The sequence below is a fragment of the Stylophora pistillata genome, chromosome 4 (assembly GCF_964205215.1).
Source record: "Stylophora pistillata chromosome 4, jaStyPist1.2, whole genome shotgun sequence".
Classification (NCBI taxonomy): domain Eukaryota; kingdom Metazoa; phylum Cnidaria; class Anthozoa; order Scleractinia; family Pocilloporidae; genus Stylophora; species Stylophora pistillata.
This window is the reverse complement of record NC_142522.1, coordinates 25,745,454-25,773,114: the sequence shown is the minus strand read 5'-3', so window position 1 is coordinate 25,773,114 and position 27,661 is coordinate 25,745,454. Positions and strand designations below refer to the sequence as shown.

Here is a 27,661-nt window from a genome sequence, read left to right as displayed (position 1 = left end):
AACGGAATGGTGACTGTAGCTTAACTTGAGAGGGGCCACGAGAACTAATTGTTTATATCATATCAGTCAAAAATCAATTATCTCAGAAAAATTGCGCATCACCTTATCAGCTGGAAGACAAAAAAAAAGTAAGAGCTGGGTCAATATTCATAAGGAACATCTGCTCTATCAGCTGGGCAGAGGAAGAAATTTGTGTGGACCTTTGTGATGATTCAAACCTCAATTTATTTAACATCGCTACCAAACGTTCTTATAGCAGAGCAGAAAGACAAACTTCTGGGTGGACGCATGTGAGGATTCAAACCTCAGGCTTTTTAATCAATATTCCTGGAAAGGAGAAAGATTGTAAGCCTTACATTTAATACGGAGAAAGAAATAAGCCACACGAAATAAGAAAACAAAGGCAAATAATATGAACCAGAAACATTACAAACTTGCCGCAATAATCTACGAAGGTACTTTCTCAATGGGGCGTCCATGCCCACAGGCAGTAGACAACTCCGACCTCAAAAAATCTTCAGGGACTGAGTGCGAGGAAGTTTCAATGTTAATCGTCTCAAGCAACGTTCAATAGCGGTTATGTTCTCATGTAATAATTAAAGACGTAAAGATATATGTAGGTATGTATCAATACATACACATGACTTTTTTTATATTCAAATTAACTAACCTTCATAGCCAGATGAACTTGAAATTTCGTGAAATCACGGGAATTTGAAGTCGCCACGAAAGTATCTGTTAATTTCTTTCCGTTACCTTTCCGCTTATGCCTTTCGAAAGTTGAACGTGATTCGAAGCCATTAAAGCGCGCGCAGAAAACATTTCCTGACTTGTCATCGCACTCCATGCGCTCTTTAAAGGAGATGCAAAAATGAAACCGTCGCTTTCAATAAGATGTTTCGACCCCAGAAAGAATTGTGAGCTCACGTTGCTGCACGTAAAACAAAATTTGCTCTTCTGGCTCATCAGTGCAAGTGTTGGCTGATTTGTGATGAATTTTCTGTTGACAGTTCAGATTACAATGAGACTATCTTTAATGCATGAATTAAAGATGTCAGAACAGCTATACTCATTTAAATCTCACCTTAAAGTAAACTTAAATGTATTTTAATGAAACACCCTCTTTTGTGCCAAAAAAGAAACCACTTAAAGGATACTGAAAGATTTGCGCTACTAAAGTTAAACTTATGTTCAATTAAAGATTCATTAAAGGTTAGAGTTAGCTTTCGGATATTTCATTTGACAATTAAAGACGATTAAAGCTTTACTCAACCTTTAAGACTGCTTTAGATTTTGCCTAAAGGCACTGAAATAAGAACATTCGTCCTGTGTTAGGCTCGGACCGGAGTACGGACAATACCTCCAAGATTTCCACACTGCCCCTATTGTAAAACGAAGGCGTAGTCCCAAAAGTAATCTATTGTTTATGAAGAATCTTCAATACCAAATGGACTATCGAGACTTGATACCCAATAAAACGCCCTTACATAGATCTGATGTGTCAAGAAAAGCATTTTGGATCTTAGATCAAACATTTAATTTTAGTAGTATAGTAAATGAGGGTCTGTGCGCACTTCACAAAAACACATACAAAATGCTTCCAATTCGCTGACTAATGATATGTTTCTATGTTTATAATGAGTCAGGAAAAAATTGTACAAAATTTTCAAAATTGTTGAATTATTAAAAAATTCCAAGAATTCCAAAATTGCTGATTCATCAAAAATTCAAAATGGCGGACAAAACTGGTTCAAACCGGTTTTTCAAATTTTTAAAAACAATTAAAGAAAATTCATGTATAGAAAATATGGAAAATAAAAATAAAAAAACACTTAAAGAAAATTCATGTATAGAAAATATGGAAAATAAAAATCACAAATCACTTAAAGAAAATTCATGTCTAGAAAATATGGAAAATAAAAATCGAAAAACACTTAAAGAAAATTTATGTATAGTGAAATATGGAATAAAATTTATCTACATCTAATATAGATATGAATAAAAACGAATTACAAAATCTGACAAAAGACCAGCTCATTGATATTATAATGAATTTGAGATCTGTTCCAAAATATCAACCAAAACCAGCACCAAGGAAAATTAAATTTACATCATCACCAAATAATGTTCGAAAGATGGTACAAGATTATGAAGAAAACATTATTGAACCACCCATAGAATTTCGAGATGATTATATACCAGTGCCTAAACCAAGAACAAAGAAGCCTGTTCCATTACCAAGAACAAGAGTTAATGAGACAAACAAAGCTTTAAAAGGTTCACTAAATCATATGAAATAAACATAAAAAATGATAAAGATCCATTAATTCAAATGGTAAGCACAAGATTGGCTATCATTAAATTCCTTCTGAATATATTAACCATCATGAAAGGTTTCATATTCATAGAGACATTAAAGATCACTTTTGCGAAGCATATTAGAGATAATGAAGTTCAAACAAAAGCAGCATATTTTAATAGTGTACCTCAAACAATAATAAATGAAACAGAAATAGAAGACTCTTTACAATCAACAAAGCCACACATATCAAATCAAATTGCACAATGGATTTCAGAAGGTTCGGGTTGGTGTATTCAATTAGTTGATCATCAATACATAAATATTGTTAAATATAATCCCGTTCCTGCACACGCATGATGAGAGAATTATTTATAAATATATTTATTTCTGAGGAGTTAATTTTTTTACGTCGAGGGTGAAAAATGAGAAATTTAGACTTGGCAGGGTGAACAGTGAGTTTGTTATCATTAAACCAAGAAGAAACATGAGAGAGCTCTACATTGAGAATGGTTGCTAAGGTAGCCAGGTCATTATGACGAAGAAAGATATTTGTATCATCAGCAAAGAGAATGATAGACAAAAGGTTGGAGACATGAAAAAGATCATTAATGTATAAAAGAAAAAGTAAAGGTCCAAGAACTGAACCCAGGGGAATCCCACAAACAACCGGATTATATGAAGAGGTATGGTCATGGACCATAATGCACTGCTGTCTTTGGGACAAATAGCTGATGACGTGAGCAAATGCAAAGACTAGTTTCCGCTTGTTTATTTTTTTTTCTGGTCACGTAAGACTTGTTAGATAAAAGGAAACCCTTTTTCTACAATGTATCAATGTTTTGTTATAAAACAAATGGTTGAAACCCAAGCGTACATTATAGAGTTAAGGATGCCCTTGAGTGGTTTGCTAAGAACTTAAGAAGCTAAAGGTCGCCCTCGGCTATCGCCTCGCGCGACTCTTAGGCTTCTTTTGTGCTTAGTAACCTCCCGCGTGCATCCATAACTCAGTAGTGTGCGCTGTGGCGTTAACCATTTATTAATTAAATGTATTTCATTGAAACCTTACTTAATTCTTTATATCTAACATAGAAAAACAAACTCTCTCCTTTTAGAGGCTAGATAGTCGAGGTAAGCATGTAACTTCCCAACTTGGAATTACTTCGCATTCTTTCCCGTTTATATATATAAGAACTTTCATGTTGTCTCTTGAACCTTTATTGAAATTTTTCACTGTAAAACGCTCTTTACACATTGAATGAATCTTTGAGACTTTAAATCAAGCTGAGTAAATTATACGCACCTCGTGTAATTCCCTAACTTTGGTTTTGAAGAAATTCTGGACCGCAGTGACCTCAGCTTGACTTGTGGGCCAAAAGTATCTGAGCCATCCACTCAAATCAGTAGATGGTACTACACTATTGATAACAGGTCCACCAAGTGCTGAGATTAGAGCTGAAGAAATAAAAAGCAATTTGAGAGATAAAAGAGCAAAAATCATTTCATGTTGAGACCCAGAACGTTAGTGACGAGGGTGCATGAAATTCATCTGACAAAGAGAGTCGAATTGGAAATTCAACAAATTAATTGATTTTTCCTTGTTATTGCAAAGCCAACTGCAACTTCAAGTACTGTGCATGGTTGGTCTTATGTGATTATGTCCTAATGGAAGTTTATAAGACACCTAGAAGTACTTCTTACCTCCGTTTTGACCAAATATAAATGCTCCTAATAAACCATAGCACACCATTTTGGAAGGCAAACTAGGATTTGTTAGGCAGCCGTGTACGTCATTTCCTTAATATTCAAAACTCTCCAAAAATCCTCGCTTTTCCACGTGGGCTACCTTACTTGGAAAGAAAGTCTGCCAGGCCCATCTGCCACTTTAAAAAGGCAGTTCCAAATGCAGTCCAACTGTTCCTTTAGATCCCTTTCCTTTTCCACCAGTGCCTGGAATCTATGATTCAAACCATCCCGGCACTGATCTAAGGCGTTTTCCGGAGAATAACCGTTTTTCATGTCATGTTCTATTTGCATCTTGAACTCAGCCAACTGTCACGGATCTCGCTGAAGGCGCCTCATTACTCCTACAAGGACACTTGATACTTGAGACAGGTGCGACTTGATGCTATTTTCGGCATCTGTAAGTTTGTTCATCCGGTTTGAGAGCCTCTGAATTCTCTTTTGCTTTCGGCTTTCCATTATTCTACCCAGATTTCCTGACAAACCCTTTGCTTTTGCAATGAATGCCTGCATATCGTACTTGAGTGTCTCGAATTTTAATGCACCTTTAGCTGCTTCAACCAAGTTGAGTTCGAATTCCTTAAGACCTCGAGAACCTTCCGTTTCTCTTTCATCTGAAGTAAATGCTTCATTCTGCGTCAAAAAGAATGAACAAAGTTGGTTTGGGAAGGTTAAACAGTTGATTATAACATAACCAAAGTAAAGCGCGTGCTCTGATTGGTCAATTTAGCGTCCCCCATTTGCCCATGGGTGTATGCTGCTGACGGGAGCAAATGCAAAGACTATTTTTCCGCGCGCGTTTGTTTTTTTTCTGGTCGCGTAAGATTTGTTAGATAAAAGGGAACTCTTTAGCAACAATGTATCAATGTTATGTTATAAAACAAATGGTAAACACCACAGCGTACACTATTGAGTTATGGATGCACTTGGGAGGTTTGCTAAGCACTCAAGAAGCTAGAGTCGCTCTCGGCTATCGCCTCGAGCGACTCTTACGCTTCTTTTGTGCTTAGCAACCTCCCGCGTGCATCCATAACTCAATAGTGTACGCTGTGGTGTTTACCATTTGTTAAATGTAACGTAAGCCCTGACACGTAGTTTGTAACGTACCTTAATTTAAATTCAAATGTACAACAGTTAAATGCTCATTTGCAACTGAAGATGACATGAGAATATCGAAACATGTCTTGTAAATTTAAACTCAAAGTTGTTGTTTCTTTTTTTAGAGCATTATTATATTCATCTCATTAACATAAACATGAACCTGGGACGTTTTCTCAGACATCTGTTCGACTCAGCTCTCAAGAAAACTCTCAGAAGTTTCGCTTGTGTTATTTAATCTTAAATGTACCACAGGTTTGCCGAGCATAAACATATTCAACCGAGAGCAGAGGTATACATATATCAGACATACTACAACATACTATAACTTGGGTTTAAATATACCAGTCAAAGTAAAATATACAGTATGGCGTCAGTCATACGATAAAAGATCAAAGAGTCTTCGTTGCAAAAAATTGCATTCAACTCCCTAATACAAGTTCATAAAATGCTATGGGGTTTGAATTGTTGCGTTTGTCAGTCTCAAACATAAATCTCGCTGACTTCTAGCTTCAGTACTATGAGGAGAGGATGGACTAATGGTTAGTCTGCATTTTTGATAACACAGAACACGGTAATTTGGCAGTAAATTGAGACCCTTGTTTCGCTTCCGGGTTAATCTGATTTGAAAGGGTAAGATTTTACTTACGGTTCTCAAACTGGCAGAGTTCGATCACTACATCATCTGTAGCCTTGCGCTCGCCTATGCCCTGAGTATCGTACAAAACAACATTCTCCACGAGAGCCTTACACCGCACTGTCGGCCATTTCACATCGACAACACTGGCTGGGGTAATACCGAGAATCTCCCGCTGCTCTTTGGCTTTTAGAACGTGAAGAAGCTGTCGAAACTCGGTAATCTCTCGAACTTTACCAGAGCTTCTTAGAACGGCCGTCCAATCGTCGCGTGGACCCGGTGACCGCTACGTGGCAAAAAGTGGTTTCCGCTCAAGTAACAGGCATTATGTTTTCTCCGAGTAAAGACTTTATCAACGTTGATTTTCCAGCGCCAACGGAGTCTACAAAAACTATGTGCAGTTTATTCTCCGCCCGTTCTTTGAGCTGAATTGCAGAGGCGTTTAACTGGTCAATTCGATCGAAGACTTTCTGGAAATCTTGCCATTCGGTTGAGGTGGCACACTCTTTGTCAAGGAGACGACGAACATCGTCTCTAGTTTCCGTTAAAGTGTTCACTAAACGTTGTAGCTGCTCTTTTGTGAGCGTGATCTGTCGAATTCTTGGTGCAAACTGTGCAAACATCCTGAGACTTTCTTAATGTAGTTACACTGGTCGTTAGTTGTCGAGTGAAGCTACTTATAAGCCTGACATGCGCATTTCTGGGCTTAGGATTACTGATCTTATCTTATCCCTTTTAATCAAAATGTGGGTCAAAGTGTCAATAGCTTTTTTAAATTTCTACAGAAGTAAACGGAAATTTAGTTGACAGCAGAATTAATTACAGCAAAAAAACGTAATTTATTTTCCATAAGCAATATATTACATTAATAAAAATTGTAAACAATGATTAACAAGCCCTTAAAACCATCTTTAGTAACCATAATGCGTACCAAAATTCCTAATTTACTATACTAGGAAGTGGCAAAGACCAAAATAAATCACTACGGTGCGCAAGGTCCGTATTAAACACTCTATTTTGTCTTTCAGATCAGATTTTGGCGACCGTACCACTTTCCAACTATTGATAACATCAAAAGATTTTTTTACGGCCAGTTGCTCTTAAGTAAAGCCCTCTTAATGTGGGCAAGAGAGTATCAACTCCATCAGTCTGAGCTCTATAGTTGATCGTTATTTAAAATGTTGTATCATGTCGTCTCCATCTTTGAACTAATTATCTGGCAGGAGCTATTTAGTAATAGCCAAGAACCTTTTTTTCAGTGACACAAGGGATACAAACAATAAACTCTCTCAGTTTAAGATCCTAAATTATATTTAATTGCCTCCAAATCAAACCCTAGCTTTTAGTTTAAGTGTCAAATGAACCGTCCTTAGTTGAACTGATAAAACTGATCGGGACCATTGTCATCTTTTATGGTGCGGCTAACCCCTTAGTCAATAATTACTTCAACAGTTAATCATGAATACTGCACTTAACGTCCCGCCTAATATTTCTACGACAAAATTAGATCACCAACTAAAAACCAGGACTTTCCTTTCCTATCCTATGGTAACGTACCACATCAACTAAACAGCAAATTCAAAATTTGTGAGAAGTAACTGACACCTAGACAGTTAACAATCAGCAATGCACTGCAAAGTGCGACAAAGTCAATCAAGCAAATCACTGAGATCATCTTCGATACAATCTTGTTCCTCATGTTCCGCTTGTTGCCAGAGCTCTTCAAAGGTTGCCTCTTCGACGCCGAAAGGGAGATCTTTCCACTTCTTTTTCATTATTCGCTGAGGATTTGGCCCTGGGAACTGAACAACGAAGCTAGCGATCTTGATGCACAACCACTCCACCTCATTGATACGAACGGTTACGCCCCAGTCTTGACCACATCCTTTGCAATAGATTTTCTTGTTAAACTCGACATCATCAATTTTCTTGGGGCTTGGATAGTTCTTCAGGACCACCTGCCAATATAAGAGCAAGAGGTTCGTTATCATGTAAGCTACTTAAATTTAGAAGGGTTCTTTAGACAGCTCTACTATTCCAATAATAATTTCGAAGGAAAAAATGAAAATAAAAAGGGGCTGCACAACTCATTTACTCAAGGCAATCCATAAAGTTGGCACTAGATTGAGAACCACGACGCTCCTAAAGTGAGAAGTACCGCTCTCTAAATCAGTGATGCTACTATTTTTCTTTTCCTTTAGGTTTTGCAGGCGTGCAAGCATCAAAAGACTAGGTGCAGTTTGTGTAATTATTGAAACCGTAACAATGACCAAAAGGATTAGAGTTGGCTCATGGAAATGAGATTAAACGAAAACAAAGCAAATAACATATAGATATGCTCTGCTGCGGTCAACTGAGAAAGAGCGTCTACCTTAGATTCCCGGACATCACTGCTGATGATCACGTAGTAGGTTTCTCTTACGCGTCGGATATCATGTGCCTGACAAACCGCTGCATTGCACTTCCGGCAGTGGAGGGTGACATCATCGGGAACAGGCTTTGACTTTTTCGAAGCCATTACACCCTTCTTTAGCTTGCGATCCCGAAAGTTCTTATCCTGTATAGCTTTCACCTTCATAAATAGAAAATAAATCGAAAAACTCAGTCAGGAATGATGCCAAGGGACTAATTAGATTCAAAACTGAGCTCCAAACTCTTGGATATTTGTCAATGGAAATTTCTTCCATGGCTATTTCTAGTATTAGATAATTCCATACAGTGGACACTCAATTTAGTTTCGACAGCCATTTGTACAAGGGAACCCCTACCCTGTCCCCTCTTCTTCTGAAAGACACGGACCTTCGCTCTTTCTGAAATAAAAGAAAAACTCTCGTAGTCTTTGAAATTGTTACTTTCACTAAAGGGGTTAAGCAAAGGGAACCCTCTAATCGTCTATTTCACTATCTCCTGAATGGATTTTGCATTGTAAGAATACAAAGCAAATGTTTTTCCGGTACTTACTTTCCTCTGAAAGTCATTTGTGGAAATGTTTTGAACTTTACTAAGGGCTTCAACCATGAGGGTTTCTCGGAAACGGTTTGTGTTTTCCCTTTTCAAAGCTCCAGAATCTTCACTGACGAGCACGCTATACATACCCTCATCCGCCCTGGTAAAAGAAGAAAAATAAGGAAAAAAAAACTTGTAGCTAAAACAAGAGGAGACCTTGACCATGCTAGACCCAAGTTCTTTAAGAAAATAAGAAATCTACTTTATATGCCAAAAGAAGACAACTGCAGAGGCACGTGAAACTGAAACGTTACAAACATGAATCTAGTGAACTAACGGGAAATAAAAGCACGGTAAAATCCTTAAAAATAAAACAAACCGGTTCTATTGTGTGCCAGTCAATGTCAGGTAAATCAACCATTCCCTCAGCTTACCTTACAGATTTCCTTCAGTTGACAGTTCTGATAGTTTCATAGTATCTTTAATTGTATATTCGTAAGTGGAGGGCAACTCTGTTTTGATGATGGACAAAAACTGTGGCATCGGTCAAGAATCAAACGAATTCCTCTCGATCCTTAATCTAGGGAACTAACCTCAGTCAGGCAGCGCAGATCTGTAGAAAGCTTTCGGCATCTATAGACTTAATAAGCACACGAATGCAAGCAATAAACAAATGAATTTTACCTGACACGGCCACGAGACTGCACACTGGAGATCTCGTTGCCCATCATATCATAACGGATGACAAAGTTACAATCGCTAATGTCTAAACCTTCCTCTGCTACACTGGTGGCTAGGAGAAGATTCTTCTCTCCGGTGTGGAATCGACTGAGCACTCGCTCCTGCTCATTCTGAGTCATGCCAACTAAGATTTAGGAAAAGAAAACATCTTGTCTTGTAAAAATGTTATTCCCTGCCCCAAAAAGATATTCATTCTTTTTCTTTTAGAAATCTCATTATGCAAACAAGGAAGTAATTAAACGCCATTAAGAATCATTTAGCAGACAAAGAAAAGCCATAAGCTTTACTTTTAAAATTTCACTAATGCAAAAGTAGACATCTGAAAACAGATTTAACGTTGTGGTTGCATTTCTTCTGCAGTTTTCAGTGGTGCAATTAGAATGTGAAGTTTAAAGATTATTAGCGATTAAACTTACTGTTGCCATCTCCACTGCCAACAAGAGCCTCTGGCCTTAGAACAGCTTTCAGTTGTTGATCTTCTTTAATCCAGTCCTCCAGGGCTGACGTGGATTCTCGTGTTCTTGTGAACAAAATGCCTTTAGGCCCTATCCAGTCTTTATATTCACCTCTGCTTTTATTAGAAGATTCATCGTCTAGCGTGTGTTCTGCTAATTTTTCATCCTCTTGGTTTGGCTTTTCGTTGTCCTTTGCTATCCCAGATTCACCTTTGTTATTTTTCTGACGATCAATGGCGTCATTTGCATCAACACTGCATGCAACAAGTCCTTCCTTTGCGGATTCTTCATTTCCATTCCCGTTTTCACCCCTTTCTTCCCTGTCGTGAGTTGAGTACTCTTGTGCTGTTACTACTTTTGCATGTTCTTCAGGATTGCCACCATTTGCCTTATCTTCCTTTCCACTTTTAGCATCTTCTTCCCTTCTCTTCTCAGAATCATGGTTGCTAACTCCTGCCTCCAAACTCTCACCTTCCATGCATCCATCATTGCACTTTTTCGCTGTGTCATTCTCCAAGTCAGCCTTTTCATTACTGGAGTGGTCTACTTTCTCGCGTTTCTGGGGCGTTACCTCTTTGTAGTGCTGTAGGAGCAATTCTTTTAGTTTCATTAAAAATGGATTCTCGGGCTCACCATGCTCTTCTACATTTTTATCCAACAACTCCATTGCGCACTGAAACAGACGTTCCAAAGTTTTGTCAATGGGTAGGAATTTTTCCCTATCCAAGGATTTGAAATATTTCTCAAGGCGTTTCTTAGCATTTTTCAGAGTGGTGCTTTTGTTGATTGTCAAGGCGATGTGATACTCTCGGAGATGTTCTGCAAAGGTTATGAGGTAGCGGTCCGCATCTGCCACAGCACTTTTGGAGAGCTCCTCGACCCACTGACGATACTGCTGACATGCCTTATTATCATCCTGAGGAACAGAAGTGGATTCCTCTCCTTTTCTTCCTTTCACTTTGGCCTCGATTCTCTTCATAACCTAAAACAATAAAAGGAAAGGATGAGGTAAGCTCACCTTATCCCTCTTGTTTCTGATTAACAACTAATCCCCTCATTACCTGGGAAATAATCTTTTCAAATGGATCATTTCCAGTCGTTGAAACTTGATGAACATTTCGCTCAGGAACGTTTGCGAACTTTTTTAGTTCGGATTGATTTTTCCTCACAGTTGAAATAACTTCTGCATCTAAGTTAGCAGAAACAAGAAGAATGTGTTCTTCTGCCTTCTGAACACTTTTAGCTTTTCCTGTACCAAGCGATGCAGTAAAACCAACAACCTAAAAATCAAAATAAAGAATATTAAATTCCAAAGATCGCACTAATCTCCCAGAAATAAAAGCAGAAGTCAGCTCAGCGGCCAAAACATTTGCATTGAATTTTGCAATTGGAAAGTAACCCGGTCTCAAAGATACATGTACATGTTGCCATCGATTTGATATAAACCTGACAACAATCGCAATCCGGTCGTGAACACGTCTTTTTTAAGCTCACGTTGGACCCTTGCATCATTTGATATTGCTGCGACTGGCTAAAAGATTACTTAGTTTCATTATGGTTTTTGACAATAAAAGAAAAATAACTTTATCCGTTCACTGCGATCAGAATATTAAGAATAAGGTTTTTGATAGTTGGGAAATAGCTCGTGGCTTACTTAGGCGCTATGGCTCTTCGCTTGAAGACCTTTCCCTACGCTTTCAGACACGCCACGAAAAACAATATGAAGTTTTAGTTACTTGTGGCAAAGGTCCTTGCTTTCGAGGCTGCTTTTTCAAGGCAAGATACGTTTCCATGATACGGTTGTAGGAATGCTCCTTGTGCGCATGGTGGCACTCGTCAAATAGCAAAAGACTGATATCTTCCAAATTCACTTGCTCCTCTTTAGTTTTACTGTTAAGAGCATTAACAAGTATTTGGGCAGTCAAAACAATGATGTCATGGCTTTGTAGAAGATACTTAAGTGGGATCTCCATTGTGTTTGCCCCAGAAATATCAGCCACTGAATACTTGTCTCTCAGGTACAATTCAAACCGCTCCTTTTGCTGAGAAACAAGGTTCACAGTGCTCACAATAAAGACGACTTTTGGGCGTTTTCTACGACTGCTCTCTGTAGGTGCTAAGGAATGAAAAGAAAAAGTTAGAAGCAAACTTAGCCCTTTATTGACGGTGCTTATCCCAATTTCTGCAACATTATGAAGTGACTTAGAGTTCTGATGCTAAGAAGAGGAATAGATGTCTCGCTCAAGAACACAACCTTAGGGCCTGATCTTCAATCCGTGGCCCAGATTGTTAATTCCTAGTACTGTCCAATTAATGAAATTCGCGCCGGTATTTGGCTGAGATCCGACCTATTCCGGTCCTGATTGCGGCAAATAACCTCTTTGATCGGCATAAGTAGGCATTGGAATCACTTCACCCAAATTACAATGCTAGAGGTATCGTTGACAGTGCAGCTGGAATAACACTTAACTTTCAAAGAGAACAAAAATAGAACTTTGGATATTCCATTGAAGGAATCTGTTATCTCATATGCATTATGCGTGAATTCATTTATCTCTATGTGGACAAAAAAATTGTAACAAACCTCTTAATACGCCCTCAGAATTCCACACTTAATTGAATCCGCTGATAAAAAGTCAATTTACTGCTTTACAGTCCTTTCATGATCAAATGTAAAATTTACCAGGGTGATGGACTGATAACTCTCGTGACGATTGTGATATATGATATAAAAAGGCAACTTACCCTCTGCTTTGAATAACTCAAGATGGTTCTTAGCTATTTCTATCGCCACGTACGTCTTTCCGCTATTTGTTGGGGCACAGATTATGGTGTTCTTGCCTTCCAGCGCTGGAGCTGCCAACTCCTTCTGGTATTCTCTGAGCTCCAACTCACATACGTTAAATGGGTTGGCCTTGGTTCCCAGATACACTTATAGAAATAAATAAATAGGTCATATTGTAGCATCACATAGGATCAGTTTATCACTCTGAATCTTGAATGGAGGATTAAGTTTCGAAGCTCAATTCTTTCTGGTTCTTGAATCCGATTAATATCAAAGTGATGAGAGCTTACCGGGTGGGATTTCGATTTCTTCCTCTACCTCAGGTACAGATCCATCATCATCATCAGTAGCACTGTCTTCTAAAAGTAAAACAAAAAACAGCTACAGTTTACGTTTTCTTGTGATATAAATCAAATAGCAATTATCGACTTTTCATTTAATTAATACAGGATGTAAATTTTTTTGTCATAGTACCCTCTATAGGATTTATCACAGTTATATCATTATATTTTCTGCATGGTCATTTGAATCAATTTTACATGTTCTTGATAACCGTTAAAGAACGAACAAGACGTTCTATCTCACCGTAAATCTATATTATTTAATGAACCTATTGACATCTAATGATCCAGTTCAAATAAAGTAATAATCACCATATCTTGGAATTTGAGGTGTACCTGGCTTGCTTGACAAGGTGCTACGCATTTTCTCCCCTCTCTCTTGCTCTTCCTCGATCTCTGCCAGAGAATGACAAGTATAAATTGCTTCAATATATCAACTCTGTTTGTACATTAAGACAATCAAAATGACTAATTCGAATCGACATAGCAATTGTTCCTAATCTTTGTTTGTTTTGTTTTCAAATTGTTGTGAGGGAAAAATAACCCCTTAATAAGTTGAGCCAGATGCTAGATTTTGATAACCGGAGCCCTGTTCTTATGTGGCAATCATAAAGACGATAATAAAAGTATTTTCAACTAGGTGTATTAAACACAGCGAAACTCGTGACCACCCTTTCCGGAGGTTAATTAAACGTCGAGGTGTTCCGTCTTTTAGCATTCTATGTGCACTGCCACAAAATGGAAAAAAGACAGCAGTAAGAAAAATGAAAAGTTCTACGGTGTTTTTTATTAATTACCTGCTAGTTTATTCTGAATTTGAACAAACCGCTCTTCACATATACTGAGGTTCAGTTTCAGCGGTTTTTCTGGTATCCACTCATGTTTCTTAAAAGTGTCGTCCACTAGAACATGTTGCAATGATTTTTGAAATTCTCCTTCAGTGTACATATCCCACAGTTTTATGGCTGCTTCTTTTGTTGACAAGCGAATAGTGGTGATAATGGAACCTTTAGCAGTATGAACAAAGACAGCTCCTCGGGGAAGATACTGAAAGAAACACACAGCCATCAAAATTGAGCATATTCGAGAGTGTCAGGTTAAGTTTGGGGAAGAAAGCGTATTTTCAGTCCAACTGATACGTAATTAAAATGTCTACCCACAAGTTCAAAGTTTGACCTAGGCTTAGAGTCTGGAGTGGCTGATCTAGTTATTCACTCGCGTCTGGCAATGCGATTCCTCAATTTCGTTTTAAATTATGGTTATGATGTTTCCTCAAGTTAGGAAGCTACGTTAAAATTCGAAACAAGAAGCGTAAATTTTTCAAAGGTTTATTTAACTGTTAATGTCAGAAAAAAACTATTTGAGACCTACGGTGCTGTATCTTCCACTTAAAGCAGGTTTCATTGTAGACCAATTCTAGTTTTAGATGTGCACCTCTGTAGACTTTATTATCAAATATTCACATACCCTCTGCAGTTCCCTGCGCATCTGTTTGCTTTCCTGGGACGAATGTTCTTTGTAAAGGTCAGCCAAATATTCTTCATCTGCAGAACAACTTTCAGGCTCTTCCTCATCCCCACTGGTCTCTAATGATAGGTTGCCTTTAATGATAACATCTGAAAAAATAACCAACAAGATGTGCGGTCACAGGACCAAAAAAAAAACAATTTTAAATTCAGCCGTAAGTCATTATGACACAACGATGTAGTTGCAAAGACCAAGTTGTGCAAGAGCGTCCATCGTCGAGAAAAAGAAAGTCGCTCCGTATTTCTGTAACGAAGTTTACTAATAAAGGACTAATTTATTTTCTATTGCGAAATGAACAAATTAAAATACGCTACGTGCAATTATTTTAATTAGGTTAGTGACGTGACATTGTATAACAGGGGTCAATCAGGATGGGAAAGGGTGGGGGGGGGGGGAGGAGTTCTACTTTCATTTAGGCCGGACCTTCCTCCATGTATTATTCTCCCTACGTCCCATTAACAAAAGCACATCCTTCTATGTGCTTTTATCAATCAATGCAGATATTACTATATATTCAGATAGCTTACCAATTGCTGTTCCAATCCTTTTATAACCGATCCCCGAGCCATCTGGAACAGCTACCTCATCATCCCCTTCGTCAACTGTGTTCAGATAAATATGTAGCTTAATTACAAAACACAAAGACACAATTAAACGATGTAGGAGAAACCAATCATTTTGCCCATGAGATAGACAGATAGATAGATAGATAGATAGATAGATAGATAGTTAGATAGATAGATAGATAGATAGATAAACAGATAGTTTGATAACATAGATAAATCGCAGCCACAAAGGCTGAATCAAAACTATTTGCAATATGGTCAATTTACAATACAAAAGTCTATTTATAGAGTAATGGGTAAAATTATCTATTCGATACTAGCGATTGTCATTAATACGTTGGCACATGACCGGAATAAAAGTGTTGTTTAAACGGTTCGCACGAAACCGTGGTAGCTGAAAAGTTCTTGATCTTCTTAGCTTGTATGATCTTTGGTGGCGTGGGGGAAGAGGTGGGCGAGGCTGTGGTGACTTGTACTCGTAATACTCGTGAAGAGCTTAGAGAATAGGTCTTCTCGTCTGTGACGAAGGGAACAGAGTCCAAAACTATCTAGGGACTGACTATAAGATTGACAAGACGTTATTATAGACAATGCTCTTTTCTGAACACGTTCGAGGTCATCGCTAAGGTATTCAGGAAGGCTGTGATGGAAAACAGGAGTGCAGTGTTCTAGAACAGGCCTTATTGCAGTGCAATAGAATTGAATGATGTCTCTGTGGCTGACGCCGGCCCTCCTAAGGAGGGTTAGAAATACAAACGCTTATTGGCCTTCTTAATAGATTCTTTTACATGATAATTCCACTTAGGATAGTTAGCTATAGTAACCCCTAAAATTTGAACTCACTGAGCTTTGGATAGATCTTTTCCACCTACTCTTACAAGATCGAACACATCTTTGCGTCTCTTAAAATCAACTATCAGTTCTTAAAATTTGTCCGCATTTAACTGCATGTTTTGGTTGTTGGACCAGCCCTGCACGACATCGACGGCGCTCTGGATGTTACCTTGTCCTCCCCTTGGTACGATTTCCGCAATTGTGGTGTCGTCTACGTATTTCCACGCATGTAAGTTGTTTACACGCAGGTCATTTATCATTAAGATAAAGAGCCAGAGCCCTAATTTGGTGCCCTGAGGCACACCGGCGGGGACTAGACCCCATTCCGAGCAGCGGTCAGATGAAAGTTTGACACGCTGGTGCCTTAGCACAAGGAAATCGACGACCCAGAGAGCCACGCCCCGAGGAATGGCCAGACTAAAGATCTTTTGCACGAGGAGGTTACGATCGATCAGATCAAAAGCCTTCTGGAAGAGGACCACCCTCCCCGAAGCACCTGCTGCACCAGTAGCCTGTGTCCACGTATGCAGCAGGGAGATAATGAGCTTTAAATAAACTGAAAACTGAGTGGAATCAACCTCCTTCAAGACCGTACAATATTCGAAAGTAAAAACACGATATAACTGCATCAAAACCCACTGCAGTGAAGCAAGAAACAATAAAATAATACGATAAGGGTAAGTTTTTATTTCGGACTTGAATTTTTTCCGTTCATTGTTCACTTCGTAAAGCCACGATGAAATGACGATCAATTTAAATTTAACGGCTGCAAACTACTCAACAAGAACCTGGCCAGCTAGAATAAACTCTAGACTGGACCTTGGTCTGGATTTATCTTTAAAATAATCAAATTAATGCAACTATAAATAAAATAAAATGTAGCAACATAAAAAAAAAGGCTAGGGTCCAGGCCGGAGATAGATAGATAGATAGATAGATAGATAGACAGATAATAATCTTTAGACAGGGTGCGTTCACACAGAAGTGGTTTTCAGAACGGCCCTGTAAGCACCCACCCAACCCACCCCAGGGGAGGACATCCATCACACAGTATACTCGTGCGTGGGATTTTAACGTCTCCTACCCCTAACCCTGCAGGAGACGGGACCTCCATTTAATCGTCCCTATCCGAGAAGACTCGAATATCTAACCATTTCTTGATGTTACAGAAAGGAAGCATATTCTTCTCAGTTATTTTAAGACCTTGAGTGTTGGTCCGGCCGGGGCTCGAACCCTCGACCTCCCGCACAACAGTCCAGCACTCTATCCATTGAGCTAACCGAGAGGGGCTTATAATCCAGTGCAGAGTTCAGAGTCCAGTCCAAAGTACAGAGTCTATTCATCTTTTGCAACTGACCGAACAACGGCGTCAGAACGATAAATATTGGCAGTTTCAGGATCTTTATAATGGCGGATATGGCTGCGTGAACATAAATTGGTACTTTGAGTCTCGTTTTTTGGAGTAAAAAAACAATCATAGACCTTCTAAGACGAAACAAGGAAAAACAAAGGCAATTATGATGCAATGAAACGGTGAGATAATTTTTTACAGTCTGAATTAATCGTCGGTTTTATTCTGTTTATAACGGCAGCGTAGAGGGCAACTTTAGACTTGAAAGCTCCTAATTCTGTCGCGCAAAGAGCGTGTTTAGACCGGAAAGTCTTCGGCAAAACAAAATGTAGTCATGCAATTATCAATTCGAATAACATCAAAGCAATACTGATCAAAGAACTAGCTTACTTGGGTAAAGGTAGTAAGGATCAACCAACAAAGCAGTGTGTTCGTTTCCAGTTTGCCTCAGGGCTCGTACAAACTGCGAAAAGCCTTTGTCCCGTCTTTTCAGCCGATCAACAAGAGTTTGATTCGCCGTTGTTGGTCCCTTGTTGTTCTGTGTAGCCTCAATGACCTCTTTATCCGTCTGCTGTAGACAAGTCAAATATGGGAGCAAATCAACTGGAATGACTTCCTCCATAAAGTCTTTCAGCCGTTCATTCAAGATCTTTTTCTCGTCAGATCTTGCGTATGGTCTCATTGTTGTTTCTCGGTCGAAAAGTATTAAAATTGAACGCGAAACTCCGGCTTGAGCGAATGACTCTTCGCTTCATCGGGCTTTGTATTTATATCATCTCTGCATAATAAATTCATGACCCAGCAGAAAACGGGAGATTCCCGGAAGTCACGAGCAAAATTCTCGGAAAACGCCATGTAAACAAGGTCTAAATTTCGCTTTTTATTTTTGTTCTCGGGTATAAATAAACAGAGTTTCGGGGTTAGCAAAAGCTTATCAAACATTTCCTTTTATTTTACGAAAGTCTTGGCCTTAGAAAAATCAAGGGATATAGTGTTCCATGTTTCTTTCTTCCAATTAACGCATCTTACAACCGGTAAAGGTACTTTCCCAGGTTGAATTTCATCAATATCAACTGTCAATCTCTGGAAACCGCGATACGAGCTGTTTTGGTTGATTTTCGATCCGTTATGTTCGAATGTTGTTACATGTCGAAATACTGTTGAATCAATGTCGAAAAAACTGCTATACTTGTGAAAGTTAAAGAGAAAATTCTAAGATAAACTCAATATTCACAGGAATTACCTGTTGAATAATACATTACAAAATCAATTTCAAGATTTTGAATAACAGGGCTTTTTCCCATCGTCAACAAGCTAATTTTTGACTGCATTATGTGTGACAATTTTTATCAATGCTAATAAACAAGAACAAATTTTGACTCTCTTTTTCTCCCTAAAACTAAGAAATGAAGGGGAAGAGAAATTAAAGTTTCGTTTCCCCTTTCGATGTATTTCGATAGCTATCTTGCTTTTGGAGGCAAGATGGAAAAGAGGTTTCGAGAATATAGCTATTTTTACTTGATAAACATTAGATCAATGTGATGTTTTTTTAAATTATTTTCTCATTCGGTTTCGATATGCAAATGTAGATAGTTTTCCTATACCATAAGTGACCTATACTTCTTCCATTCCTTTACAGTTCTTACCTTTATGAGGTGACTGTTTTTAAGGTTAGGAACGACCATTACATATTTTCTACGGGGGAAAATATAAATATAGATGTGTACAGATTGAGTGTTGTTTACATGTCTGACATTATGTGTTTCTTCTCTTTGCTTCTCGATATAAACAACAAATCTGAGGCTAATTCGCCAGATCAATCAATCATTCAACCAATCTTTATTATTGCACTATTTATAAATAATTATTTCTACATCAAAGTACATTAAAAAGGAGAGACATAGGCGTACTAAATTACACAAGTAGTGAAAAGCAAAATGTGCGCGGTGACCAAAGCAGCATAAGCTTTCGAGTTGGTCACTGCCACAGTCAATTAATTGGCATAAACATGTACATTATATACATTTAAATAACAGTAAAAAACAAAAGCAAACTACACTCAGGAAACAGATTGAGTATTTAAACGATACATTTTGTATTGCTTTTGGAGACAATTATAAGAAAGTTTCTTTTTTAAGTCAAAGGGGATAGATTCCCAGATGATTGAAGCTACAAAAGCAAATGTAGTAGAATTCAGTTACTTTTTGACATTTCGGCCAAATAATAGAGACAAATCTCGATGCATAGTCGTTGCAAAAATTTTATATTCTATGGATAAATGTCGACAGGAGGATTAATCTTTGCAGTCTTACAGCCAGGATTTTAACATCTAGCTTTGCTACACATAATGTATACCCACGAAAACGAATCTCTGACCAAACTCTACTCGTCGCCAGCTCTACGACTAGTGGCCGATTTAGCAAAACTATATATATGACGAATAAAAGCTGATAGTTTATAAAGAAACTGTTTAGGGCTGCGTCGGTGGGGGTAACGAAATAATTTGAATATATCAACAAAGTTGAAATTGTAAATAGGCTAACGCTCGAAACGTCAGCTTTTATAATCGTAACGGTGGCCAATTTATCATTTCAACTTTGTTGATATATATATATATATTTTCTAAGTACTGCGAAGGATCGTGCATATATACGTTTCATAACCGCAGTTCATACATATGTTTCATATGTTTGTTGTTGTTTGATTTGTCATCTACGGGTTTATGTCGAATTAATTTGATGGCCTGCTCCCAGTTGGCTTGTTAGCTCAATTGGTAGAGCGCTGCACTAGTATCGCAGAGGTCAGTGGTTCGAATCCCGTACAGGCCTGAAATTTTTTTCAGGTCTGATTTTCACTATTGCTCAAATAGTGCTTCACTGCGAAGGATCGTGCATATATACGTTTCATAACCGCAGTTCATACATATGTTTCATATATTTGTTGTTGTTTGATATATATATATATATAGTTATATATATATATATATATATATATATATAGTTATATATATATATATATATATATAACTAACTGCAGACAGTACTGTTTCGGCCTTCTGGGCCTCATCAGTGCAGTGCTAATGCTAGGATGGAGGAGAACCATGCCTCTTTTTAGTTCGAAACGGCTTTGTCTAATATTTGTTACTTTTTCATTCTCTGTCTAAAGCGGGTTAGTTCATGGTAGGTGATTTTCTAAGTGCTGATTAGCCGTCCAACTAAAACTAATCGCTTGCGATAATTACTCCTATCCAAGCATATTATTTGGAACAAAAAAACAGTTGAAGCATATGAAAGTAAGAGACATGTACATAGAAAATAGGCTCCTGTTACAAGTTTTCTTTGGCGTAAATTAAGAAAATCGTTTATCCTTCTCAGTTTAAAAGTACTAAGGGTGGTCATGCAAAGTAAACATGAAATCTTTTATTTCAGTTTCGATGTGTCATGTCTATTTGTAAGTCGATCCCATGAAATGAGAGAAACTGAAATAAACCCTTGACAAAATAGGTTATGGAATCGAGAACTTTCTGGTCATCACACGAAACCAATAAACCTCGGGCTATGCCTTAATATTTAAGGAAGTGTGCCATTTACTTTAAGGCTTTCAGCCGTACAATAGTGTTGACAAACTAAATAATTCGGTCCCTTTCTCGGTTAGGACTGAGAACATTTGAGAACGAGGGAAACAGGACAAATAATATACCGCCTACTATCAAGACATGTATTGATTACAGGGAGCAGCTCCTCTTGTAGGACCTGTGAATGTGCTCAGATTTCTAATAGGACTAAGTTTAGCGGCGCGGGCGCGTTCTTGCTGCAAAGTAGGGACTTTAAGCAAACCACGACAGCTACGGCTACGAGAACGTGGAAAAAAAATAGATCTAATTGGCAGGACAATAGCCCAGCACGTGCGTTTTAAAACTTTGTACATTTCTTAGCCGTCCTTTGCAAAACAACAACGTGAAATCACCAAAATTTGCGTCGTCTGCAAAGCGAAACCGCGGCGGCAAATTATTTTAATTTACATTTGGAACTCAACACTACTTTTATGCGTTATGTTGAGTTTGAGGCCTGGCGCCCTATGAGACGGCAAACACATGAAGCCATTTTCTAAATTCTAACTAAAAGTAGAAATTCATTTTTTAATCGACGTCTTCCGTGCCGTTGCAGTCATTCGTGAACGACGGAGTTCGTCTGGTCTGCACGGTTCAGATATTTCGTAATGCTAACAATTTCAATTTTTAAACACCCGTGATGGAACATTCAAACACAATGTTTATATCTGCTAATTTATTGATGTTTTTGTAAGTAAAATATCTTTATTCACGAACAATTATCGCTCTTTTTAAAAACTGCTCAAACTTGTTGTACTGCAAATGAAGATGTCATAAGCAATTTTATTTCAAAAACCGTATATAATCTGTAAGAAAACATTCTGTGGAATTTCAAAATACTTTACCCAGAAGTAGTCAATAAGAGTTTAGAAAGTGTTATCAGATTTAGCCCCGCCATATTGCTAAACTGTGTTTATACCAAAAGTTTGTTTGTGAGAGATTCCACTGTTGCAACACAGAGGGAACAGAGTCGTTCAGAAACGAATTTTTTTTATTGTTGTGACATAATTAATTGCGCAGTTAGCGTAGATGACTCGAAAGCAAAAACAACGGCAAAAACAACAGCAAAAACAAACAAACAAACAAAAAAAACAATATGGTATCAGATATTTTCTTCTTGTCGTTTACAGGTAACATGTTCAAAGGCACGTACTCCTACGTTACAACAACAGCTAAAACTATCTTTGTGATGTCTTAATAGTAAGCTTGAAATGGATCGGTTTCCTATTGTGGCTTATCTGAAATATCTTTTTTTCAATTAACAATTGCAGCTGAATACGCAGAAGCAAGCAAATTGGTATCTCTCGCATCAACACTGCGTTCCCCACAGAGTTTAAGACGCAACACTGATTCCTCAGAACTTTGTTTGCAAAACGCTGACCCATGGAAGTGTACTTTTGAGGTTACTGAAAATGAAAAAGAAAGCGAAAACTTATACAGTATTTTGACTTAAAGTGTTTCCTAACTTTATAACTGGAAATGCCTAGAAATAAGTTCATTTATAACATATATAATAAACAAAGTACGCATCGTATGATTGGTAAATTTAGTTTCCAAGTGCATGCTTTCTCACGTTATAGAGCCCGCATGTGGCTAATTATGTCATAAAAGTAATAGAGCGTATTTTTTCTTGGCCCTATTACGTGATAAAACCACTTCGGATGTTGAGAGAACACGAAGAAAGCTTAATCAAGTTAAAGAGCCCGGGAAAATGTTTTTTCGCTTAAATAGTGGATAAATAACTAAATCAGTCAAGATGGTCATGCGTGGAACCCGAAAACGGAAGTTCAGTTTTGGAAAAAAGCCTTGGGTAACAGATTAAATGAAGCTTGACGAGAATACAATGTTATCTTAGTATTAATAAAGACACGTTATCATGAAGACCCTTATGCACACAACTTACCGCCGAATTGTTTTTTCTTCTAGTTTAGTCAAGCGTGATTGACGTCATCAAGTGCAATCTGTTGGAGATGAGAAAACGTCAGAATCTATTTTGAATAAAAATTCCAAAATCGAACTCAAGGTAAAATATTTTGTTGCCCCTTCCTCCAGCCAAGTTGCTATCTAAGAGCATTCTTAACATTGGGTCCAATAAATATCCTTACAAGTTAATTAAGGATCGAGTATATAAGGATGACGAGAATGACCAATAAAATGTAGTTTTACATGAGTGATATCTTACTTGATTACGAAAATCTGTTATGATAATTTCTTGATTTCTATCATCTCGTGCATCCCTAATGACATCCCCTTGTTCATTTTCTGTGCGATCAAGGAACGAAAGCAAGTCAGCTCATGTCAATAAGGTGGTTCCTTTACACAGCAAAGAGAAGATAATGTCCCATTCAAAGCAATTCGTAATTACACAAGTTTTGAGACGCCAGATAGTGAGAGACTGGAAAATAAAACAGTGCAAAGGGTTTCTAAAGTAAAGAAGATATCTTGTATGCTACAGCAACTTAGGTCATTTTAGGTTGACTGCACTTCTGGTAGTGCGGGTGTCATGTACGTGTACATCTCTACAATTATATTTTTGTACTGTGTATCAGGAATTGTTGACGAAAAACGATGGCAAATAGGAACCAGAAACTTGTGGGATTTTTTTTTTAAACCTACCTTGCTTTAGTCGTGTATTTCTTTGAAGCGAGTGTGGTTTTGAGTCGATTCAGAGCGATTTAGGCGGTTAAATAATAGTTTCAAGTTGATCCAAGTTTCTGCTTTTAAAATGAATTTTTTTCGCCATTAATAAGGCTCGTCCAGCATATCTTTATGTATATAAAGATGTAATCGAAATATAGATTTATACGAATAATTGCTGAAATTCACGTACCTTCGTGAAATTGTAATGGACATAGCTGTACCGCTAAATGACGGCATCCAGTCTCACAAAGCGCCGTGATAAACTCTCGAAAGGAATTTCGTCTTCGAACAAGTCTATCTATCAATTCTTGTGCAGCTCTCATGGAACCATGATTAGTCTCTTCGCATTTTATTTTCTCCTTATCACTCTTTGTCAGGCATGGTAGGTAAGGCAACATGTCTATTGGAATAACATCCTCTACAAGTTGAGTGATATTTTCGTTGATGAGGTCTCGTTCCTCTCTGTCCATTTCCAAAAGATGTTAAAAAATATGGCTTTTCACTCGCTTTAAATGAAGGAAAAGCGGCTGAAGTCCGCTAAGGCAGACTTAAATATATCTTCCGACGAGTTCCCGATGAAATCACGGTAATTTTCTCTCGGTATTTTACCCGCGGGAAGATTATGACTCAGCCTGGCCCAAGTCTGACGTTAACAAAAGTTTCGTTTTCAATCGTTCGTGGAAGTCACGAGTTATTTTTAACAACTCGCCTGTAGGCATGGTATTACATAGTATAAAAATTACATCTCCGTATTATTGCTATATATACGTCAAAACTTTCAAAAGAACATTTCCTGAATATGCCACAACACGCTTTACCTCCATCCTCAATGTTTCTATTATTTTCACTCAAAGGGAAAAACCCCTTATCACTCCTCCAAAAAAATTAAGAAAATTCTCGGCGGCGTCGTTGACGTGCTCGCCGAGCCCAAGACGGTTAAATTTAACTTACTCATTTGACGTTGAAATAAAAACAAAGACTAAACGAGATATTGATATCCTTAATATTGCGTTGGACGTAACAGCAAGAGCATTATTAGCAATAAAGTTTGCGTGACAAAAACCAACGAGACACATTCATTTTACTACACAGGTGAATATTTAATTACTCATGACTTACGAATCACTTGGTTTTCTCTATTTAACGTTCGCATGAAGTTTGACAATGAATTTGACTTTGAGCACTTTTATTCTCTGTCTTTCAGTCTTCTATTTTTGGGACTTCAGTTAGTCAACGATCTCGTTTACTGGAACACGTAAGCCACGGGTTGTTGTAAGTGCGGTTAACATAATTTCATGGCCAGAGTTACATGTAATTGTCACGCCATACTTCTGTCAGAGTCAACCTGTGGTCAGCGTTAGTAGCCCTTCAAACGACGTCAACTCATGAGGCGAAGATATTGTTACCATTTTCCCCCTTCTATTTTGGGGTAGTACCATCTTAGGGGAAAACATGTGGGATAGGTTTCTTTTCCTCTTCTTCTCATTATTACTTTTCTCTTTTTGGAATAAACGCCAGCACTCTTAAAGCTTACCTTTAGATGCTTGGGCTCAAGAGTCTCGAGAAACCTGCTCGAATAAACCACATGGATAGCAAAATTGCTCAATAAAAAACTAGATATCACTAACAGAGAACGGGGCAAACACGTAATGGTGTAGCGTTTACGGCGACCAAAATCTAAATTCTCAAGTTAAAGGGCGTGTCGCTCCAAAACGCGGTTAACGAGGTGTTTGGGACTATTTTACTGATGGAAATGACGAACCAAAGTTGACTGTTTGCACGAATCTTTATTCTTGAAAGGCAATCGACCACGAACCACAATCAATGACGAAAATAACGATTATTCTCACAGTCAATCAATCTATCGAACGATCGATCGTAAACTGAAACAACAATACAACGAAGTTCTATCAATCTAATGAAAAGCCGCGGAATACATAATCAAAGAATCGCGTGTCAAATACTGGGTTCTAACGTCTATAACGAGATTGACAATACAAGTAAAACAGAACAAAAGTTTCGAAACAAATTAAAATAATTTTGGTGGCTGATAAACAGCCCATTGTTCTATCTAAATGCCGGGCGTTCACTGACTCGCAAATTGGCACGAATTTGGCCTTTAAATCTTAAATCCATAGAGATCATTGCAATATTTGTTTGTATATTGTCGCCCAACACTGAAAAGACTGGAAAAGAAAAAACAAAGTTACAAAGGTACTCACATATCTGTCCCGTTTGTGCCAGAGGTTGAGAAAACGAAAGGGCGTAAGTTTACCAAGGCTATTCAAAACTTACGAAGAACTGATTAAAGGGACGCTAAACTTGCCTTTTATATGCGCGTGGTGACGCTGAAAGGTCCAATTACTAAACCAATAGAAGTACAGAAAAACAGACAAGCATTGTAACTATGTGGCTATCTAAGATCATTCTGAAATTAGTGAACTAATCAATAATCAATCAAAAAATTAGCCTTCTGGCTAATGTCCTTAACAAATGGGATTTGAAGGAGTTCAAGTTAAGTTTATTCAGCACTCGTGAGGAAATCCAATATTTAAAAAGAAAAGATTAAAAAACCCTTAAAGTTCTGAAACTTGGACACTTTCAAAGAAAATTTTTAAAGAATAAATCAAGCTGGATGAAACTTTTAGGCCCAAACGTGGCAACTGCCGTGGAAGCTGTGTCGTTGACGCCTTCTAAAACGAGAGTCAATTCACCATATTTACGTCAAAATATGTCCAACAGTAAATCCCTATATCCTATCAAAACAAACAAACAAACAAAAAAAACTGACGGGAACACGGTCGAGTCTGGGTACTATTTCCTAACTGTCACACATTTCGTGTTTCGGGTCGACGTTGCGAAGGGTTCTCGTTGTTTGCAACCAGCTAATCCATCCAACATTGAACGAAAACCTCTCTGAACCAGTAACCTAAGTGAGGTAAGAGCTGTTTATTGTTCTTCGATTCAGTGACCAAGATGAGCTCTACACTGTAAGCGTCGAAATGTACCGACGGATAAGGCACTGATGGCATGGATGCGTCTCGCACATGCAAATCGAGATATCTACCAGTCTTCCCATGATATGCATTTCCTGAAAACACTTGAAAGAACGGAATGCATTCACGAAGCCTTGAACGAAATGATATTGCATTAGATATTTACGGCGAATTGTTAAGCGAAGTTGTTTCGATTACAGTCCAATTTGAGAAATCCTGACGGCCTCACTGGACATATCTTTATAAAGAGGAAATAGCTTGTTAAAAGGTTGTACGTTCTAGTACTACATATATTCCACCAAGGATTCACTTGGCTCCAGTACAGAGAGAATCAGTTCAGTATCTTAAATGCATTTCTTGCTTCGAACTGTAACCAAATCCGTTTCATGACAACAAACGAAAACTTTAAAGGAAACGTTCTGTGCAGGAGCAAGTTGTCGTTAAGTCATTAGAAATGAATATTAAGTTAAATTTGTGGGAAGAAATATAGGAGTGAAGCATTCAGAGCGAAAAAAAATCGAAACAGATTTAGGCTATTTTGAAACTGGAGATTTATACGCGTTGCCATGTTAAATGGTGTGACTCCTGCCAACAAAATATCCATTAGGGGTTTGGAATGGTCCCATTTAATTTAAAAGTGCTCGCAAAATTTAGCCTTTGCTCCAATTGCTCGCAAAAATTACACGGGTGCTCGCTTGCTCGTGCTCGCAAAATTTTCGCAACTGCTCGCATGACCGCATTCTCGTTAACATGGGCTCGATTGCTCGAAATTTCGTTAATCCTGCTTTGTAGTTTTTATTATATATATATATATATATATATATATATATATATATAAAGAACAAAGAACATACCTGCCAGCATCAACAAACGACTTTCATCCCTTTCATCAGACAAAGCTTCATTCGACAAAACCGCCCCCCCGTACCAAAAAGCACTTGACGAAGCCGGATACCAATACACCCTTCACTACGAACCCACCACGACTGCAAAACGCAAGAACAGGCAGCGAAGCAACATCCTCTGGTACAACCCTCCATTCAGCAAGAACGTCAGCACCAATATCGGACACAAGTTCCTCAGCCTAATCGA

General features: G+C 38.1%; 2 protein-coding genes, 1 long non-coding RNA gene and 1 pseudogene across 7 annotated transcripts; 1 reads left to right on the top strand and 3 right to left on the bottom strand.

Moving 5' to 3' along the window:
* Positions 1–274: 274 nt before the first annotated feature.
* Positions 275–6,468, bottom strand: LOC148733041 (uncharacterized; annotated as a pseudogene). Its single transcript, XR_016000367.1, has 4 exons — positions 5,790–6,468; positions 5,630–5,658; positions 4,001–4,675; positions 275–3,754 (listed from the first exon to the last, which is right to left on the bottom strand). The product of XR_016000367.1 is annotated as an uncharacterized LOC148733041 (transcript).
* A 128-nt stretch (positions 6,469–6,596) lies between these two features.
* On the bottom strand, positions 6,597–18,144 carry LOC111343597 (ATP-dependent RNA helicase DHX58). Of its 3 annotated transcripts, none has more exons than XM_088756723.1 (14): positions 17,714–18,144; positions 15,100–15,174; positions 14,513–14,661; positions 13,843–14,092; positions 13,382–13,441; positions 12,995–13,063; positions 12,665–12,850; positions 11,656–12,035; positions 10,981–11,199; positions 9,881–10,901; positions 9,408–9,588; positions 8,739–8,883; positions 8,149–8,349; positions 6,597–7,735 (listed from the first exon to the last, which is right to left on the bottom strand). In XM_088756723.1, the coding sequence occupies exons 1-14, from the start codon at positions 18,003–18,005 to the stop codon at positions 7,427–7,429; spliced, it is 3,537 nt and encodes a 1,178-aa protein (XP_088612849.1). In that variant the 5' UTR covers positions 18,006–18,144; the 3' UTR covers positions 6,597–7,426. The 3 variants fall into 3 exon arrangements, with proteins under 3 accessions (XP_088612849.1, XP_088612851.1, XP_088612850.1); XM_088756725.1 differs by having other exon boundaries at positions 11,656–12,026; positions 17,714–18,093; XM_088756724.1 differs by having other exon boundaries at positions 12,995–13,060; positions 17,714–18,092.
* Positions 17,216–23,103, top strand: LOC148733040 (uncharacterized). Its single transcript, XR_015999937.1, has 2 exons — positions 17,216–17,505; positions 22,205–23,103. It is a non-coding gene; the product is annotated as an uncharacterized LOC148733040 (long non-coding RNA).
* On the bottom strand, positions 21,907–24,407 carry LOC111343601 (uncharacterized). Of its 2 annotated transcripts, XM_022950780.2 has the most exons (4): positions 23,764–24,395; positions 23,116–23,195; positions 22,837–22,894; positions 21,907–22,339 (listed from the first exon to the last, which is right to left on the bottom strand). In XM_022950780.2, exons 1-3 carry the CDS (start codon positions 24,041–24,043, stop codon positions 22,865–22,867), a joined length of 390 nt encoding a protein of 129 aa, XP_022806515.1. In that variant the 5' UTR covers positions 24,044–24,395; the 3' UTR covers positions 21,907–22,339; positions 22,837–22,864. The 2 variants fall into 2 exon arrangements, with proteins under 2 accessions (XP_022806515.1, XP_088612925.1); XM_088756799.1 differs by lacking the exons at positions 21,907–22,339; positions 22,837–22,894 and having other exon boundaries at positions 23,190–23,328; positions 23,764–24,407.
* Positions 24,408–27,661: the final 3,254 nt, after the last annotated feature.